The sequence below is a fragment of the Panulirus ornatus genome, chromosome 23 (genome assembly GCF_036320965.1).
Source record: "Panulirus ornatus isolate Po-2019 chromosome 23, ASM3632096v1, whole genome shotgun sequence".
NCBI classification, from domain to species: domain Eukaryota; kingdom Metazoa; phylum Arthropoda; class Malacostraca; order Decapoda; family Palinuridae; genus Panulirus; species Panulirus ornatus.
In genome coordinates this window covers 9,501,191-9,520,770 of record NC_092246.1, presented here as the reverse complement: position 1 = coordinate 9,520,770, position 19,580 = coordinate 9,501,191, and the positions used below count along the sequence as shown (strand labels likewise).

General features: G+C 36.9%; 1 protein-coding gene across 4 annotated transcripts in view; it reads left to right on the top strand.

The window, feature by feature from the left end:
- The window catches only part of LOC139756798 (PMS1 protein homolog 1-like), a 48,833-nt gene extending 30,887 nt beyond the window's left edge, over positions 1-17,946 (top strand). For 3 of the 4 annotated variants that reach the window (XM_071676600.1, XM_071676599.1, XM_071676598.1), the window contains exons 13-17: positions 1,416-1,499; positions 4,681-5,028; positions 7,102-7,229; positions 9,578-9,744; positions 11,339-17,946. In XM_071676600.1, the coding sequence (XP_071532701.1) occupies positions 1,416-1,499; positions 4,681-5,028; positions 7,102-7,229; positions 9,578-9,744; positions 11,339-11,578 (967 nt within the window). In that variant the 3' untranslated portion in view covers positions 11,579-17,946. The remainder of the gene's footprint in view (positions 1-1,415; positions 1,500-4,680; positions 5,029-7,101; positions 7,230-9,577; positions 9,745-11,338) is intronic. The other variant, XM_071676601.1, reaches the window with a different exon arrangement.
- Positions 17,947-19,580: the final 1,634 nt, after the last annotated feature.

The following is a 19,580-nucleotide window of genomic DNA, read 5'->3' as shown; positions in this document are numbered from 1 at the left end:
GATGATAACAGTTTTAGAGTAATTATTGGCTGTCTGGAAAGGAATGTAGCAGCTGTGAAAAAAACAGCTGGGAAAGTTGAGAACAGCTACATGGGCCAAGAGGTTGGACATGGCGATGATGCATTTGGGTGTTGCCAGTAACCCAAGATTATTTTCATTTCTGCAGATAGTGGGCTCCTTAGTAACTGTATTAATGCAATACTACTTCGAAGCTCATTTGACTTTCAGTGGGTTTAGAATTAATCCTAGATTTCAATACTGTTACAATGCAGTAAAATAAGCAAGGCAAATATAACCCTCTAATCCAGCATTAACTCATTTTCATCTTTCTTCCCAGTCCCTTTAAACCAGACTATTATTATGTTATTATTATTATACTTTGTCGCTGTCTCCCACGTTAGCGAGGTAGCACAAGGAAACAGACGAAAGAATGGCCCAACCCATCCACATACACATTTATATACATACACGTCCACACATGCACATATACATACCTATACATTTCAACGTATGCATATATATACATACACAGACATATGCATATGTACACATGTACGTAGATCATACTTGCTGCCTTTATTCATTCCTGTCGCCACCCCGCCACACATAAAATGACAACCCCTCCCCCCACATGCACACGAGGTAGCGCTAGGAAAAGACAACGAAGGCCACATTCGTTCACAGTCTATGGCTGTCATGTATATTGCACTGAAACCACAGCTCCCTAAACCATACTAATAAGTCATATTCAGTATGTTTGATATTCCTCCTAATGTTTTTATATAACCTTACTTGTATATCTTTTTATTAAAATCCCAAACAAAACAATTGTTCCTAATACTTTAAAATTGCATTTATTTTGTATGATAAATTATAGATATATATGTAGTTTTGTTTGCCATTAATTTCATAATCCTTTAAGTGGCTGCTACCCTTTTGGTAAATTTTAAGAAAGATCAGTGAATTTTACCAGAAATACAAAATTAACAATGTAAAAAGAAATTCAAAAGACAAATTAAGACCCCAAGATATATCTTGTCAAATTTCGTGTTTTACAGCTGCAGTGTAGCTTGGCAACATTCAGCATGAATATTAAGAATATCTCAGGTTATGTGATTGTTATGAGACTGTGTGGTATTTCATTACTGTCCTTTTGTAGGCCACAAAACCTAGTTCTTTATGCCACAATGGCCCTCCCTTCTTTATACTTTTGTTTAGATGTGGTTGATTTTATTTTTGTCTTTTATTCAACCATCCATGTCACAAAAGTTCTATTTTGGTACTTTTTGATAAAACGGAATTTAATTTGATTTTGATGTCTTTCATGAATGCTTCTCTTGAATTATCATTGTTGCTGGGATTCATTTTAAGCTGTACTGATAGATATTCAAATTTCATTTTTATTATTTTGACAGAAAAATTAAAGAAAGGAGAAACCCGAACAACACCTTGAATTCAAGTTTAGATAAAAGTCTTATGACCAAGGCTTCACTGGATAGGTAAGTTGTGTGCTCCTTTACTTTAGCTTAAATTCATTTATTTATCTTGAGTAATTTGTGTTTAAGATATCTACATTGCTTAGAGATTTCATTATTTTGTCACCTTGTGAATTTCAGTGATAAAGGAAAATTATGTAAAGAGACCTGAACACATTTTTCTATGCTTGTAGCAATTACCTGCTTATGTAATTAATGTTCAGTATAAGATTACACACATACAACACAAGCCTGATATCCTGTTATATATCTTTGGCAAAGCATCCTGCATATCAGTATTGAAACCTATGAATTGTTCTCAGTGACATTGTGAAAGCAGTGAATTAGCAAAGTAGCTTGAGTGGATAGGACTGCAGCAAAATATCTTAAGTGGTTGGTTTGTCAAGGTCTTCACTGTATTATGGCTCATGTTGAGGTGACTGCAGATTGGCATATAGTGCCATTGTATATAGGCAAGAGGGAAAAAGTTGATATGTGAATTACCATCACAAGTTTGTTGCTTTTACTTGGCAGTTTTATGGGAGTGCTGATTAAGAGGTGATGGCATACATAGGGCATCAGATTGGGGAGAAACAATGGGCTTCGAGAGTGGTAGAGGTTGTGTGGATCAGGTGTGCTTTAATGATATGGTTGTATGGGAAATTCACAGAGAAACAGGATTTATATTTAGAAATCATGGATCTAAGAAAGAGTATGATATGGTTGGTAAGGATGCTTTGCGAATAGATTTACAAATATTTTATGTTGAAGGAAAGCTATCAGAAGCAATGAGGGGTTCTCATCACAAAAGTAAGGCATGTGTGCAATTAGGAAGAGAGAAGGGTATGTGTTTCCAGGTGTAGGTGGGTCTGTGGCAGGGGTGTGTGATATCACCATGGTAGTTTATTGTTAATGGATTAGACAGGAAGAGAGCTGAATGCAAGGGTCTTGAAGAGAGGTTTATGTCTGCTGTCCATTTTGAGTGAAGGGGCTTGGGAGGCAAATTGATTACTTTTTGCCAGTGACACAGCACTGGTGCCAGATTCAAATGAGAAACTGCAGAAGCTGGGTCTGAGTTTGGGAGAGTATGCAAAAGTAGAAAGTTGAGGATAAATGTGAATAAAAGTAAGGTTACTTGCTTCAGCAGTGGAGAGAGACAGATAAGGTGAAGTGTAAGTTTGAAGGAAAGAACCTGGGAGTAGACATGTCGCAAATGAAACCATAGGATCTGAAGTGGTCCAAAGGGTATGTAAGGAGCCTAAGGTCTAGGGCACAATGAGGTATTTGTAGAGGGAGAGGACACTGTCTGTGAGAGCAAATATGGATATGTTTGATTGCGTTGTAGTCCCGATTGTGTTGTATGGATGCATGGGCCCTAGATAAAAACATACTAAAGAGAGAGGAAGTATTGAAAATGAATTGTCGGACTACAGTGTGTGGTGTGAGGAGGGGCTGACTGAATAGAAATGATAAGGTAAGAGAAGTGTAATGAATTATTAGAAGAGAGCTTAAGAGGGTTTGCTTTAAATTATTTGGATATATGAAGAGGATAAGTGAGGAGAGGATGGCTAAGAGGGTATACATGTCAAAAGTGGAGGGAATAAGGAAGGAGGAAACTGAGAAAATGATGGATGGATGGAGTGAAAGATGCTTTGAGATATTCATTTCTGAGATATTATTTATGATTACCCCAGGACCAATTTTTTTGAGACTCCTTGCATTACCCAGGACCTCTTTCTAAAAACTCCTGCTGTCCAAAGCTGTGCCACTTTTGGGGGTGGGGAAATGTAGACTCCTTTGGATTGAAAAGTTTTTTGATAAGTCTGCACTCCTAGTGATACAGCCTTGCCAAAGGTGACTTTTCATTCGCAATGGATTATGATTTCTTTTGGGTGCTGTAGCGTTTGCCTGATATGATTTTCTTTTTTCATGTGGAGATTCAGGATCCACAATTGTATAGACAATGTAGAGTAGAAAAATTAAAGGGGTGTTAGAGGGCGTTTGGTACTCTTTAGGTACACCTAGGCTTCCAATTATCTCAATTTCCCAGAAGGTTAAACTTCTGTTATTCTTGTTTTCTTCATTGAACTTTATCGATCTGAACAAGTTGTTTTTGTCAAGAACAAGGCAATATCTGAATGGACTGGCAAAACATAAGGTATCATATACATATCTGAGCCATACTACATTATCTGGTTTTATAAATCTTAACTGTTTAGTTTCAGGATGTTTCAAGTAAAAGTTTGCAAGTGCAGGAGATAAAGAATTGCCCTTAGCCAAGCCAAACATCTGAGCAAAATATTTACCTTTAAAAGTGAATAATGAGGTACCTACAGATGATTTGATCAGTTTAATTATATTACTGCAAGGAATTTCATCAGCATTTGAACCTATAAGCTCTAGGAAGAATCAGTGCATCATCAGTGAGAACATTATTGAGGAGAGAAACATTAAAACTCCCAAGTTTGTACTTATAGTCAACTTTTATAGATGAACAAATTAGAGATTGGGCTAAGAGAAGGTGGTAGTAACTTTACTAGCCATTAGACAATTTGTATGTAACTGATGTTATCGAGTTTGTAATCAGATGTCCTCACGTACATTTCACACCTCAAAAGCAAACTTCAAAATCAGTTATTGCAGCATTAATGTCTTTAGTGTATATGGCACTTATCTAGTCCTCTAGCTGAATCATCCCATAATGTAATATGAGTAGTAATTGTACAAGGACAAAACTCATTTTTCCATAACTCTAGTCTCAGTTTTGTTGTGTAAGCATTAGATAAATGCATCACATGTGTAATGTCCAGTATGTAGAATTCTATTGGAAATTTGTTGTTATTATTGTGTATTATTATGTGCAGAGTGAAATTTTAGGAAAGAACTTGTTTTTAGGGCTTGTTGGCTGCATGTGCAAAATGGGTTGCTTAATATCAGAATCATAATGTTTTTCTTTTCATTTAGATGATTCCTGGACCCCTTTTGTGACGTGTCTGAACCTTCAAGGCTGCACTGCAATCAGTATCAGGGAAATAACATGTTTCTTTGGAGTGAGAAGTGCATTGATAAATTTGTACTCCTTTTTCATCCATTGATAATGGTGCAGTCTCATTGAAGGTGAAGTAACCATGTGCAATCAGTTTAGTAGCACCAAAAGCATGATTGAAATAGATTAAATTTATGAGTAATATTTATGGTGTTCTAGGTATGTAGCACCATTGACCCCTCAGTTAGCGAAGCATAATGGAAGAAGTACTGAGAAACGATCACTTCTTGTAAGAAGACCATGGCTTGAACATCAGAAGGAAGTTCATGTTGCAGTGGACACAATCAAAGAGATTTTGAATAAGAATGGCACAGATTCAGAGTCACATTATACCCTCAGACTACTTGGTCCACTGACTGTGTTTGGAGGTTGGATTTGTTTAAAAGATAGGAATATCATAGCCCTCAACACATCAAGACTCAGTGAAACTCTTCTTGTTCACACTCTCCTTAAGACTTTCAAGTTCCCTGTGAACAACCTTACCAACTCCATACCATTTAATGCAAGGTAGGTTTTTGTACATTGTCTGTGTATCAACATTATTAGATCAAGAAGTGATTAATGAGAAAGCAGTTGTATTATATGATTAATACTGAATATGATATAGCAGTAAGAACATGAGTAGGTTTAAGTTTTGATTTTGTCTTGACTGCCATCTTGTCATGACCTTGATCTCATAAGAGTTCAAAGCTTTCAGATAGTTTAGAAGAATATTTTATATTTGTCATTGATTAGCATTTGTTTTACATATGTACCTGCAAAAGAAGATGGAATCAAGTGACTGATGGTTTTAGCATTGCTACATTTTAGGTAGAGGGTAATGGTGCAATTATTATTGCTTAGAGTTTGACTGAATGACACTTACAGTTCACTTACCAGCACCTGTTTTGGACAAGAAAGAGAATCCCTCAGTATCCTCTGCAGACAGTTCATCTGCTGCACCATAAACTAGGTCTTGCCTATCTATACATCCACTTTGTCAAAAGCAAACAAAAACAAGGATTGCATTCCACACAAAAAAAGGCTTTCAGAATAGTCACGTGCTGGTTAGCAACCACAAACTTTTGAAAGTAGTACAACAAAGCACAAACATGTCCAATGCAGTCGCAGTTCACTGTGCTCAGCACTCAATTCTCTGCTGTATTATTTTAGACAGATACTGTATTCTACTCAAGAACTTATGTATGGGAAGAAAGCTATTTACTTAGTAAAAAAGTTTGTTAGATATTTCACCTCAGTTCATCACCTTGTAGTGTCTACATTGGTTTTGATACTTGCATTACTATAGGCATTTGATGTTTTAGAGCCTAAAGAATTTAACAGAAGGAGATGACTTTGGTAACTAGAATGTATTCATCAAGACTTACGTTCTTCATCTGAGGTAGTTATGTCATGATGGAGTCCATAGGGTATATTTAAGCCATCATATCCAATAATGGTGCTTTAAAAGGGTTTGTGTAGTATTAAGAAAAATGTGTAAATGTTTTAAAGTAAGGTAGTGGCACTTCCTCTTGTATTGCACTTTAACTTCATTTTGGTACATTTCCAGTAAGCACCAGATAGTACTGAAAATCCATTTATTGTAGTTTACCTGCTTTTTTTATTCCAACAAAAGAAGATATTTAAGGGTATATGCAGTTGCCACCCAACTGGTGCATAATGTTGGTGGAACTGGCTCATAAGTAATCAGTTCTTGCCTAGTGGTCCTTGAGTACGTAGGCTATCAGGAGTTGCGTATGCCATCAGGAGCATGACATAGTTCCAAGCTCTTCCTAGGCCATATGTTTTTTGACTTATGTTGACATTTTATGGGGAATGTTAGGAACTTGGTTTTGGCAGGTGAGGATATTCCCTCAAAGGCCCAGTCCTCTGTTCTTAACGCTACCTCGCTGATGCGGGAAATAGTGAATAGTATGAAAGAAAGAAAGATATCTGATGCCCATTTGATTTAGGAACTCCCTCAAGGGGGTGGCCATGGCAAAAGAGTCTCCAGAACTGTTGAAGTCCATTGTCGCTTCTTTACCCTTAGTGCCTCACCCTTAACAGGCCACTGGCAGCAGATAATTCTAGCGCAGTTTTCAGAGGCTCCTACCTAATGTTCTTACCACCTACTTCTACCTAATGTGTCTACCTAATATTCCTGCAATTTGATTTTCCATTTTAAAGTCCAGCTGGCTTGATTACCCAGACAGAACTGTATAGCTTTTTTTTATTTCAAATTCTTTTTGTAAAAGTATCTAATTTTTCTACACAAAACCAGTTTTTTTTGCAGTATAGTAGGTCCCTTACATTTAAACACATTATATATGGGTGCATTAGTTGGCTTAGGTATGTATTAATGGTTAAATGCTCAAAAAACATACAGAGACATACTTGAGTTGGAAAGTAGAATGATGCATATATCAGTTGTTTTAAGGAAAACATCTGTAAAAATATGCCAGAATGTGTCATGTAGGGAGTACTTTATAGGTCTGCTCAACTTTTTTATGGGATAGGGTGAGCAAAATATATACAGAAGTAGATAAGTATAGTGTCAGCATTCTTAGCATCATATGATACAGATTGAACCATTTTCAACAGTGTCCTTGGAACAGAGAACTGGAATCAGCTTCTGAGGCTGCAACGAGAGCAGGTTCCCAACAGCAGCTATTACACTATTACTGATCACAGAATTCTGTCTAATGGTTTTAAAATAGCTCTTTATCCAGGTAAGTTATGGAATTATATCTTTCATGTATACTATATATTCCATTTCCTAAATTCTAATCATATGACTCTGGTCTACATGTATTTTCTGAACACATTATTTGAGAAGTCCCAGCAGTAATGCTGAGAATCCTGTGCTTGGTAGGGAATTTCTCTTGTTTGTTGGCATCTTATTTGAATAAAACATTTGCTTTCAGTTTCTGTTCATCAAGAAGTAACTCTTTTTATCTGAGTTATGATTTAAGTTTTCTTGATGGCTCTCAAAGAATCCTATCCATGTACTTTGAACTCTGAATATCTCTGATACATCCTTCTCACCTTTTGTCCTTCCTAATTTTGTTTTGATAGTTTTCATTGATTCTTTCTTTATATGTGTTTCAGCTCATAGTATGCACACACTAACACTACTTATTCCTAAGTATTCTTTTATTACCAGATTGTGTAGCTGTTTTGTAAATATATGCAGTTAAGTTGCAGAGGAATTAGGCATGTTACTCAAATAATGCTTGATTATCTCTTCTTTAAGGTGATCCCAGAGATGTGTCTAGTTCTCAAATGAATGTTAATTTCAACTGAGACAGTTCCTCCTACTTTTCATTACAAATTCTCATGTCAAAAATGGTAATTCTGATCATTTAAATGAAATGGGCCTAGGATTATGTAAATACAGAAATATATTACTGTCAGTTAAGTCTTACTTATTAGTACAGCATATCAGTTCTATCTTTTCATTGCAATTGTGTTGTTAGCTGAATCAGAGAAAGAGTTTGATAGCATGTTAGGCATTTTTGATGTTAGCAGGATGAGGAAGCTGAGTGGATTCAAGCAGACGAAGTCTTTGAAAGGCATTAGAAAATACATTGAAATATTGGTTTGCACAGTGAGTAAGTGGAAGCTCTGGATGATATTGAATATTTGGTAATAAAGCTCAGTAACATTGTTATTGGAAAACCTTAGTTTAAGAGCAGTCATGCAAGGTAAAAAAATTAGAGGCACCTTAAATACTATAGTTCATGGAAAAAATTTGAATGTAGTGTGTAAGAAGCTTGCATGAAGGAGTATTGTATTTATACAAGCTCTGGCATATGAGTATGAAAGCCAAGTTGATAATAGTCACAGTAGGTAAAACATAAGATGAGTGGAGTGGGAAATTCACACAGTATAGGTGGAACTGAGACGATGGATAGAGTGAAGAATAAAGATTTGAGAAAGATATGGATGAAAGTCTTATAGTTTGGTATGCTCATGATAACTGGATTGGTTTGTTGAAAAGTTATATATTAGTACAGTCAAAGTTAACAGGAGGTGAGGTGGACCACCAAAGACATGGGTAGGTACTGCAATGAATTTGATTAGCGCAAGGGGCACTTCATATGATGGAGCTGGAGGAATGACTGAGAATCACTTGCATTGAAAGCATTTCATGAAGAAGGATGGTGTGATGAGTTTCATTTTATGATTCAGTTCGATGGTGAAAAGTGAAAATAACTTTAAAAAAGTTCATGTTTTGCTTTGGTATAGTAGGCATATGTTCGGAATGCACGTGAGTGATTTGAGAGGCTGACTGTACCTGATCCACCCAAAACCAATGAGAGTGTTAACAGTGAAAACAGGTAGATATACTTTGCATACTTGTGGCATTATAAGAAAGGAGCTGTTTTATGGTTTTAGGGATAGAATGAGTTTTGCTAAATTTTGAGTGATTTTGAACCTTGAAATAAATCTTTAAATAGAAGCATTATCCCTAGGGATAGGGGAGAAAGAATACTTCCCACGTATTCCCTGCGTGTCGTAGAAGGCAACTAAAAGGGAAGGGAGAGGGTGGCTGGAAATCCTCCCCTCTCGTTTTTTTTTTTTTTTAATTTTCCAAAAGAAGGAACAGAGAAGGGGGCCAGGTGAGGATATTCCCTCAAAGGCCCAGTCCTCTGTTCTTAACGCTACCTCGCTAACGCGGTAAATGGCGAATAGTATGAAAGAAAAAAGATTATTTTTTTTCATTTTTCCATTTAAGGTTAAGGACAGTTTTATTCTGAAATATTGTTTCTTCAGAATACAAATGCTGTAATAGCATTACCAAATATGTTACAGAAAAAACAATGATACTTATATGTCTTTATTATAAGTTTGAGGGGCTTAGACTTGTAAATTTACACTGATCTCCCCTTTCTATATATTCCGAAGTTATCACATTTTGCATGGTCAACTTTTAATTTTACTTGTACGAATTGATACATCTTATACCATTGTTTTTTAAGGAAAAAATGTAGTTATTAAGAATGGTAAAATACATGTATTAAGAATGGTAATTAAGCACATTACTAGACATAATGATAGTTTTTTGTGTTTGAAGGTACCAGTATCAGCTCTGTCATATCTCATGGAGAGATAGTTGGAATGACAAATGTTGTTGGCTACTATGGAGTCAATGACTTAAAAGAACTGTTGTCTACGTTGGTATTGTGTCCCTCTTCCAGCATTGAAAAAACACGTCCCCTGAAAGTTCAGCATTGGATTAAGGTAAGTTAACAATAATAGATTAGCATGGGTATGTGATGTCACTGTAGCTGTTTGATTTGTTTATGGATGAGGTGATCAGAGAGGTAAATGCAAGATTCTTGGAGAGATGAGCTGGTGTGTAGTGTGTTGGGGGTGAGGGGGCATAGGAGGTGAGTGAGTTGTTTGTTGATGACATGGCACTGGTGGCTGATTTGAATGAGAAACTGTAGAAGTTGGTGTCTGAGTTTGGAGGATTTTACAAAAGGAGAAAGACGACAGTAAATGTAAATAAAAGCAAGGTTATTAAGTTCAGCAGTGCAAAAAACAGGTTAGTTTGAGTATTTTTTATTTGAAGGGAGAAAACAGAGGGAATGAAGTGTTTAGAATTCCTAGGAGTGGATATGGCAGTGAATGGAACCATGGAAGCTGAGGTGAGTCATAGGGTGGGTGAGTGGATGAAGGGTTTGGTATCTGGGAAGGTGAAAATGGGTATATTTGAAGCTATAGTACACCCAGCTATGTTGTATGGATGTAAGCCATGTGCTGTAGATGAAGATGTACGGGAAAGAGTCAATTAGTTGGAAATGAAATGTTTGAGGACTGTCTGTGGTGTAAGGAGGGTTGATTGAGTTAGTAATGATAGGGTAAAAGGAGGTATGGCAATACAAAATGTATGGTTGAGAGAGCTGAAGAACGTTTGCTGAAATAACTTGGACAGATGGAGAGAATAAGTGAGATGTTGACAGAGATATGTGTCAGAAATGAAGGGAAAAAAGGGAAGGGAGAGACTGAATTTAAGAAGGAAGGATGGAGTGAATAAGTTTTGGAGTGCTAGGAGCCTGAACATGCATGGAGGCAAATTGGAGTGATATAGTATATAGGGGCTGTTATACTGTCAGTGGACTGATCTCAGGCATATGAAGGAGCCAAGAAAAACCACAGAAAGGTCTGTGTGGCCTGGTTGTGGATAGGAGCTGTGGTTTCAGTGCATTACACATGATAGCTAGAAAATGGATGTAAGCAAATTAGATCTCTTCTTTGCTTGTTTCTGGTGCTACCCCACTAATGCAGGAAATGGTGTATATGTATATATTTTGAATAGTATTTTTCATGATAATTTCTGTAGTGTCTTGCCATTATCCATTTCCTTGAATAGCTTTGTTAATCGCCCTTTACCATTGACTTGTAACCTCATACAATGAAGTTTTTCATCCTGAAAATGTATTTCCAAACCAAGACCATGGCATATTTAATTCCTTTACCTTTACACAAATCAGAGTACATTTGACAGTATTATACACTGTAATATTGCAAGTAGGGGTGTATTTTTGTTAGTAGTAAGTGATAAGTGTTATAGATAAGCTTTGTTAGTGATAAGAGGGGTTCATGTAAATTAAAGAAAGTCATGTAAGTCACTTAAAAATTCAACAAAATATAATGTTAAGATTTAGATATAATCAAAAGTTTATTTAGATTTACTGTTTTTCAGATTACAAGATCATGCACATATTTTCATTTTCCTTAGATGCCATGCCCTGATTCCTCATATTTGAACTCCATGATCATTCCATGTAGTTTTGCATTGATGATTGTAATATGCATTTTCTTATAACAGGGGGAAGCAGTGAGAATGGTTCGCTCAGGTCCAAATGTTGTAAGACGTGAAGATGTATGTGACAAACTGGAAAAGTTGCATAAAGTCCAGGAAACTGTGGGAAGAGTTGACAAGGCTGCATGGGAAAATCAGAACTGCATCCATAGCAAGCCTATTTTTACATCAATATATTGTCTAGACGACCTGCCTCAGTCTCAGTGCCAGTCTCAGTCGCAAGCTCTTGAAGAATTACCGACATAAGGATAAATCATGTGAGACGCCATAGTTGAAATATTGTAATCATGTAAGATTGCAGATATTAGGAAAGTTGAAAATTAGATGAGTTGTTGTAAGATCTTCCTTTGGTGAAAGTTGATATCCAATCAAGGACTGTATTTAATGAAGTTCTTGATAATGATATGGTGGTGATTGGGAATCGCTGCTTGAGTTGCAAGCGATGGTGAAGAAAACTCTTAATTTGTATGATGCCACATGAATGTTCTCAAGAAGGGAAGTCATTGATTTCTCAGCATGGATTATTTTTGCTTAGGGTGAATAGACAGTACAAATCCTTCTTGCGTTCTTTTTTCAGTACTTTCTTGATTTTCAGTTTAAGAAAATCTAGTCCATTTAGTCACATGTACATATTAATTTTCCTAGCCAATTTAATCTTCACTTTTTGGCGCTGTCATACACCTTAACTCTTTTACTCAGAAAAAAGAACTTTGTTGCTTTTACTTTAACTTGTTACACCATTGCATTTTTGGAGTAGGTGATCTATTTAATCAATTTAACTTTTCTTGTTCTCTAAAAAAGCTATGGTTTGTACATGTCATTTAAGAAATAAGATAAGATTGAAATTTTTTTATTCAGACTAATATGATGATAATAATGTGATCAATTTTGATTATTCTTTCAAAAATATTTGGCATTTATCATTCCTTTTTACTTGATTTAAAACTTTACACTGGTATATTGAACAGCACTATTGTAGCAGGATGCCAGGCATTTATAAAATTAGCAAGAATTGCAATTATAATTTCTTAATCAAGTTATTGTGGGAATCCAAAATAACAGATCTTCAAAACAGTTGAAGTTCGCAAAGGAGTATGAAAGAACTCAAAATTTGCAATTTATCCGATTGGGTACACTAAAGTATTTACATATAAATGTTATTACAATAAATGTAAGCAATTGTTTGATTAGATGACTAGTGGTTGATTGTTAATGGAAATGTAAGGATGAAAATATTGATCCTATCCCCTTAATCCCCTATCCCTGGGGATAGGGGATTAAGAATACTTCCCACGTATTCCCTGCGTGTCGTAGAAGGCGACTAAAAGGGAAGGGAGCGGGGGGCTGGAAATCCTCCCCTCTCGTTTTTTTTTAATTTTCCAAAAGAAGGAACAGAGAAGGGGGCCAGGTGAGGATATTCCCTCAAAGGCCCAGTCCTCTGTTCTTAACGCTACCTCGCTATCGCGGGAAATGGCGAATAGTATGAAAAAAAAAAAAAAAAAAAAATCAAAAGAAAAAAAATAAGTAAAATTACCTGATATAGTGTGAAGCAGTCACTTAGAGCTTGTCATCTAGCCAATGTTGCACTGCTTTTGGCACCTGATCACCAACATGCTTAGTTATGTAACTTCCTGTCCCTGTAGTCTCTTCTACATACATGGACTCTCATAGTGCTCAGAAGTTGGCCCCATCCACTAGGCAAGACAATAGATCATAAAGTAAAGTGATTTTAGGCAGGGCAATTAAGCAATAAGTGTTCCATATTTTCATTGTGGTACCTTTGTCATGAGCATGAAAAGTCCTGGGATGTGTTTAATTGGTGTTTGTAGTAATTTAGGAATGGGTGACATCCAGAGTGCAGATGGGAAGTGTGACTCATGTTTGCCTGGGGATTGTGGTTTTAGATGGGTGTATGTTTGGTGGGATGATGTTCAAGTTCTCCTCTTAGAGGAATATTCTAGTGGAGCATATGACTTCATATATGAGAGAAGTCACAGGAATGTCCAAAATGCTAAAAGAAGTTATTCCAGAGCAGTGGAATATTAGGTAGGAGCCTCTGCAAACACTGCACTAGACTTGCCCTCTGCCAGTGGGCTGTTAAGCGTAAGGCACTAAAGGCTAAGAAGTGGCACTGGAGCTCTTTAGTTATGGAGACTCTGTTACCATGGCCACCCCTTTGAGGGTGTTCTAATTGGAATAGGTGTCTAAGATATAGATAGATAGATAGTGGTCTAGTGTGGCACATGACTTCATTCAGGAGAGAAGAAAAATGAAGTTCTTAATGTCATAAGGCCTTCTCCCAGATGATTGATTTAGAGAGGGACATGCATTTTCATACAGAAGAGAAGCCATATGAATATTTATAATGCCAAAAGACCTTTTCCCTGAGGAATCATTCAATTCTGCACATAGCCATTCACACAAGAGAGAAGACATATAGATATTCACATTGTCAGAAGTCCTAGGTAGTACTTCAGTTAACCACATTACCATTCATACAGGAAAGAAGCCATATGAATGTAAACATTGCTTAAAGACTATCTCGTAGAGGGGCAACTTAATGTAGACCATAGCTATTCATACAGGAGAAAAGTCATTAGAATGTTGATTGCCAAAAGCCCTTTTCCCAATGGAGTGATTTAGTGCACCACATGAGCATTCATTTTAGAGAAAAACCCATTGATATTCACACTGCCAAAGGCACATAAACATTTATGCAGGAGAAAAGCCACATGAATATTCATGTAAGAAGTCCTTTTCCAAGAGAAGTGGTTTAATGAACCACATTATCATTTATACAGGAAAGAAGCCATAAGACTGTACTTATTACCTAAAGGCTGTCTTTTTGAGGGACTACTTAATGCAGCCCAGCTGTTCAAACAGAAGAGAAGCAATGTGAATGTTCACAGTGCCAAAAGACCTTTTCCCAAAGCAGTACTTCACTGAACCACATGAATATTCATTTAAAAGAGAAACCATAGTAATATTCACAATGTGGAAGGTGCATACAGGAGAGAAGCTATGGAGTATTTACAATATCAGAAGACCTATTCCCAGGAGAGTCATTCAGTGCAGCATACAGGAGGAAAGATGCATATGAATATTTTTATTACCAAAAGGCTATCTTCTAGATGCATTACATGATGCATCACACAGCTAAGTGCACAGAGAGAAGCCATATGAATGTTCCCACTTACAGGAGACCTTTTTTTGAAAAGGAATACTTTAATGAACCACATGAATATTCATTTATGAGAGAAGCCAAATTAACAATCACATTGCCAAGACCTTCCAAGGAAGTAGTTTAGCAGAGCACACAGTAACTCATCCTAGAAAGAAACCACATGAATATTCGCAGTTTTTAAAGACATTCTTCTGTTGGAGTAATTTATTTCAGCACAAATAAGAAGCCATATGAATCTTCCCAGTGCCAAACACCCTTTGACTGTAGGACATATGTAGTGAAGCACTTTATTGTTTAGATAGGATAAACCAAAAGGATATTCGCAATGGCAGATAACTTTTAGTCAGATGAGTTATTTATTCCAGCACATAAATGTTCACGTAGGTGAGAAGCCATTCGTATTACCATTGATCACCCTAGTTATGGCTTCTACTACAAAGCTGGTCAGGCATGCCACAGTTACTGTCATGGTGAGCATCAGTATGACAAAATGCTACCCTGCTAGCAGACACCTTGAGACCATATGGTATATCATTTGCCGATAGAAAGGCCTGGTAGTCCTGAGAAAGCGAAACTGTAAGTTGGTAATGGTACAGGATCACTCATCTTTAGAATCAACATTTTCCAGAATAGGCCAAGTGGATGTTATATTATTAAGGAAGAGTTTTGAACTTTATGCTCATTGCTGAAGACAAAAAAAAAAAATCTTGCCATTATGATATTACCAATACTTACACAATTTGGCAATAGATCCCAAAAGTAAAGGTATATCTGGTGTGTTCAGGGAGAAAACTGTTATCATTTTTATGTGCAAAGTAGTAATAAGTTTATTAAGATTACTTTGTGTGTATATGTTGATACCCTAACTCAGTTTTGAGAAAGATAGTTAATATATATATAGAGAGTGATTATGATATTGATATTTTTCAATATTTTTATTACTGTTTGTAATTATGAATTGAATATTAGTTTACAGTGTGAAAGAAGCCTCTACAGAGTAGTGTTTGTTCCATTGCTGATGCATGAATGTGATATCCAAGGTCATGTAGCTCATGATACATTAGAATTAAGAACAACAGTGATAAATTACATGTGTAGTATAGTCGAAAATAGGTGGATAGAGAGAATGAAGATGAAAAGGTTATCTGGTATGAAAAAGCCATTAGAAAGGTGAATGGATGAAAGTCATAGGATGATATGGTCATTTAGAACATGTTGCAGACAAAATTTTGGTCAAGAAGACCCTGATCAGTAAAGGGTAGAAGAAGTAGATTGCAGAAGAGATGGGTAGATGGAGTTGGAGAATTGATTTGGACTTGAGATATATTACAAGTGAAGATACTAGAGGAGTGAATAGGGACTGGATACAACAGAGGCTTATTGTATATGATGATGATGGTTCATATGAAGGGTTGACTTGTGTGTAATAGAAAAGTAATAGGCTCTAATAAAAGTTGAAATCCATATTTCATGCATGATTTGATTATGGTTGATGCAGAAAAACATGAGTTCATTGCTGAATCAAGGCCTCAGTCTTTGAAGACTTATCAATGAAATTGGATGAAACTTCTGACCACCAATCAGTGTGGATTGCTCACTGACTACAACTGTTGTCAGTTGTCAAGACGTTGTACTGTCCCCTGGGTCAGCTCAGGGCATGCTTCAGTAACAGTGGTTTTCCCCTGGCAAGTCACATAGACCTAGTTCTGTATGGATTAACGAGAAAAGAAAAAATGGGAGGTTGGAGCAACTGACAGAACCAAGTTTGGCTCATCCATAAAACACCTGTTTTGTTTAATGAGGTATTCACCCTGGTAAAGTTATTCTGTCTCATTTCAGTGATGACTGCAACAGCATAACACATTCAGTGCCCTCCAGCACCTCAAGACATGCTTACCTCCACCGATGCTACAAACATGGTCGAACAATCATACTTTAGCACATATACCAAAGAAGAGGCTGGACAAGATGAATCTGGAGTTTTAAAAGCTAATGCATTAATTTTAAGTAATCAATGTCAATTGGACTTTTTAGAAAAAATGAGTAGGTTAGCAAGATGATGTCATATCACAGTGGACTGCCACTAAATACACTGTTTAGCCCACATGATACAAACAATGCTTACTAAAAGCTGGATTTGAAAGGGTTTGAAACTGTAGACTTTGCCATGTTGAGTCATTTGTGTTGTGTTTAACTATTGTGAAAATTATTGTAAAAGTTCAATTTGATGGTTTATGGTTTCAGTTAATAATGTCTGAACCAGATCATGTGAAGAGTCTGGGATAAACCATGGAAAGTTTTGTGGGACCTGGATGTGGAAAGGGAGCTGAGGTTTCAGTGCATTACACATGACAGCTAGAGACTGAGTGTGAACAAATGTGGTCTTTGTTGTCTTTTCCTAGCGCTACCTTGCATGCGCATAGGGGGAGGGGGGTGCCATTTCATGTGTGGCGGGATGGCAATGGGAATAGATGAAGGCAGCAAGTGAGAATGAGTACATGTGTATATATGTATATGTCTGTGTATGTATATGTATGTATACATTGAAATGTATAGGTATGCATATGTGCGTATGTGGGTGTTTATGTATATACATGTGTATGTGGGTGGGTTGGGTTATTCTCTCGTCTGTTTCCTTGCACTACCTCGCTAACGCGGGAGACAGCGATAAAGTATAATAAATAAATTTTACTATAAAATGGTTCCTGAATTCTTTGTCTTCACACATCTTGAACGAAAAGGAGATGGTTGCTCAAATTCTTTTTCTCCTAGTCTCCATCACATGTAGGATTAATATGAATTGTGCCCTTTATTACAAGTTGCTTCTTGTTCCACTGAAATGGATGGATATGCAAGATGAATTGGCCCCAGTTTCATGTCATATCTTATTGCACATTTCAAATGCTTTCATCTGCATCTGGTATAAATGATTTTGCACAACCCTTGTCTTAGTCTGTTGGAGCCTAGGGGTTCTTCGTTTGCCCCTTTACCTTAAAGAATCACCCAGACCATCACATTAGTGGCTTAAGAATGCAGGAATAATGACATTGATATTTGGGATGTTTAACTTTCCAGAATGGTGGTGAAAGGACTCTGACAGCTCCCACATATTGACCATGTAGGTCTAATAAGAGAAAGAAGTCTATGACATACTCCTGGGTGTATGGCGGTGATGTGTCTAACTTAAGAGGACTGTTCAGTACTCACAGGTTACCAGACATCATGAGTAACAATAGAACAGTCTTTACTGACTGTGAACCCCAGGAATTTGTCATGAGGAATGGTACCCGTCGTGTGACCAGGGTTCTGTGCCATCGTTCAAAAAATGATCCATTGTAAATTGCAGGTGATTTAGAAGTTTCTTTAAGACATGGGATCTCCTCTCTCTGTGATTCTAAACTATAACTGAGAAATACATGAATAGAATAAATTCGTACTTGTGAAAATCTTCTTATATTGCATGTTTTCTTCTCTCTTGAAGCAACTGATGTCATATATAATTATATGACTGGAATTGCTAGAGAACATCAGCGTCCACACCACTGCAGGCAGTGGAGGAACATAGCTTGTCTAACTCATCCCTCTTCATGGCATCTTCATCACCATGACTACTACCTCATCAGGTCAGTCTTGTAGGAGCTAGTTTACCCGGCAAGTTTGAGCTTACAGTTTGGGAGGATATCAGGGTTCTGTAAGGACAAATTGTTGGACGGCATATATTACATGAGTATTGCACAGTGTTCCTTGTGATTGAACTGGTTTTGTTCATAACAGTTTTTATCAAGGGCCATAGACATGATGAGAGTGTATGTGGTCTTAGAAATATCCATAAAACCTGAAGGTGTTCAAGATCTTCTGTTGATAGATTTAGAAATATCCATAAAACCTGGTGTTCAAGATCTTCGGTTGGTAGATATAGCGTAAAGTTGACTGCCACATTGACCTTGGCAATTAGTAGGCCTAAAGCCAAAAACCCACCAACCTGTTCGTTGTAGTGCAAGTGATGTGTACTTCTACAACTGTTTTTCTTATTACTACTACTATTGTTACTGTTGTTCCTACTACTGATTCTACAGTTTCTACTACCACTACTATTATTATTACTTTTACTACTGATGATTATGATAACAATGATTATTATAATGCTTGCATTACATGGGCTGATAGACAGAACTGACATATGATGTAAGATAGCCAGCGTGTTGCATTATAGTAAAGAAATGATGCCTGTTATCATTGGTAAGAGGGCATCAGTGAAATGACGGTGTATGATATCGTGGTCAAGTGTACAATGGTGTGATGTTGATGTGTGATATATCGGGGACAATGAATGATTTGTGGAGTGCTAATGTATTCTACCTTAGCAGTAATGTATTTACTGCAGCAATTGTATTTCATCATGACAGGACTTTTGATGTATTGTCATGTATTGCCCACATGCCACATAAGTACTGTATTACGGTGATGTATTTCAGTACACACATATAACATTGGTAAGGCTTCATGTATTGTACAACACTGTAAGCCTTCATTTGCATAACAAAGCATGTTAGATGATACTACAGTAATGAAATACAGGGTTGTGAATATGATACCTTATCACGAGTGATTTGATGAGGCACCGTATAATAATACCCTGAGGCAGTAGTCGACTGCACAGAAAAAACAGTCTTTGTGTATATTAGTGTAATAATGGGCAATGATGCAGCAGTTATGAATCATGATAAGAATGTTTATATAAGGCAGTGATGAGAGAGAGAGAGAGAGAGAGCCGCCACCTGACGATGACGGTGTGGCCCTCTGATAAACCTGGCAATCCCCAACCCTCCTTTAGCTTGGCTCCCGCGCAAAACCAAACAATATGCCGGAAGAAATCAACGCGATGAGACGTTTATATACATTTTTTTCTTTCTCTTTTTTCCCTTCCCTCTGTTTCGTTTACCTTTTTTGTCATAGCTCACTTGGCAAGGCGTAAGAAGCTTCAGGGAGTAAGCTTTATATAGAACAATTTTCCTCCACTGGGCCCCAGACACACTGGTGTGTATATAGGCACTCAACACTCCC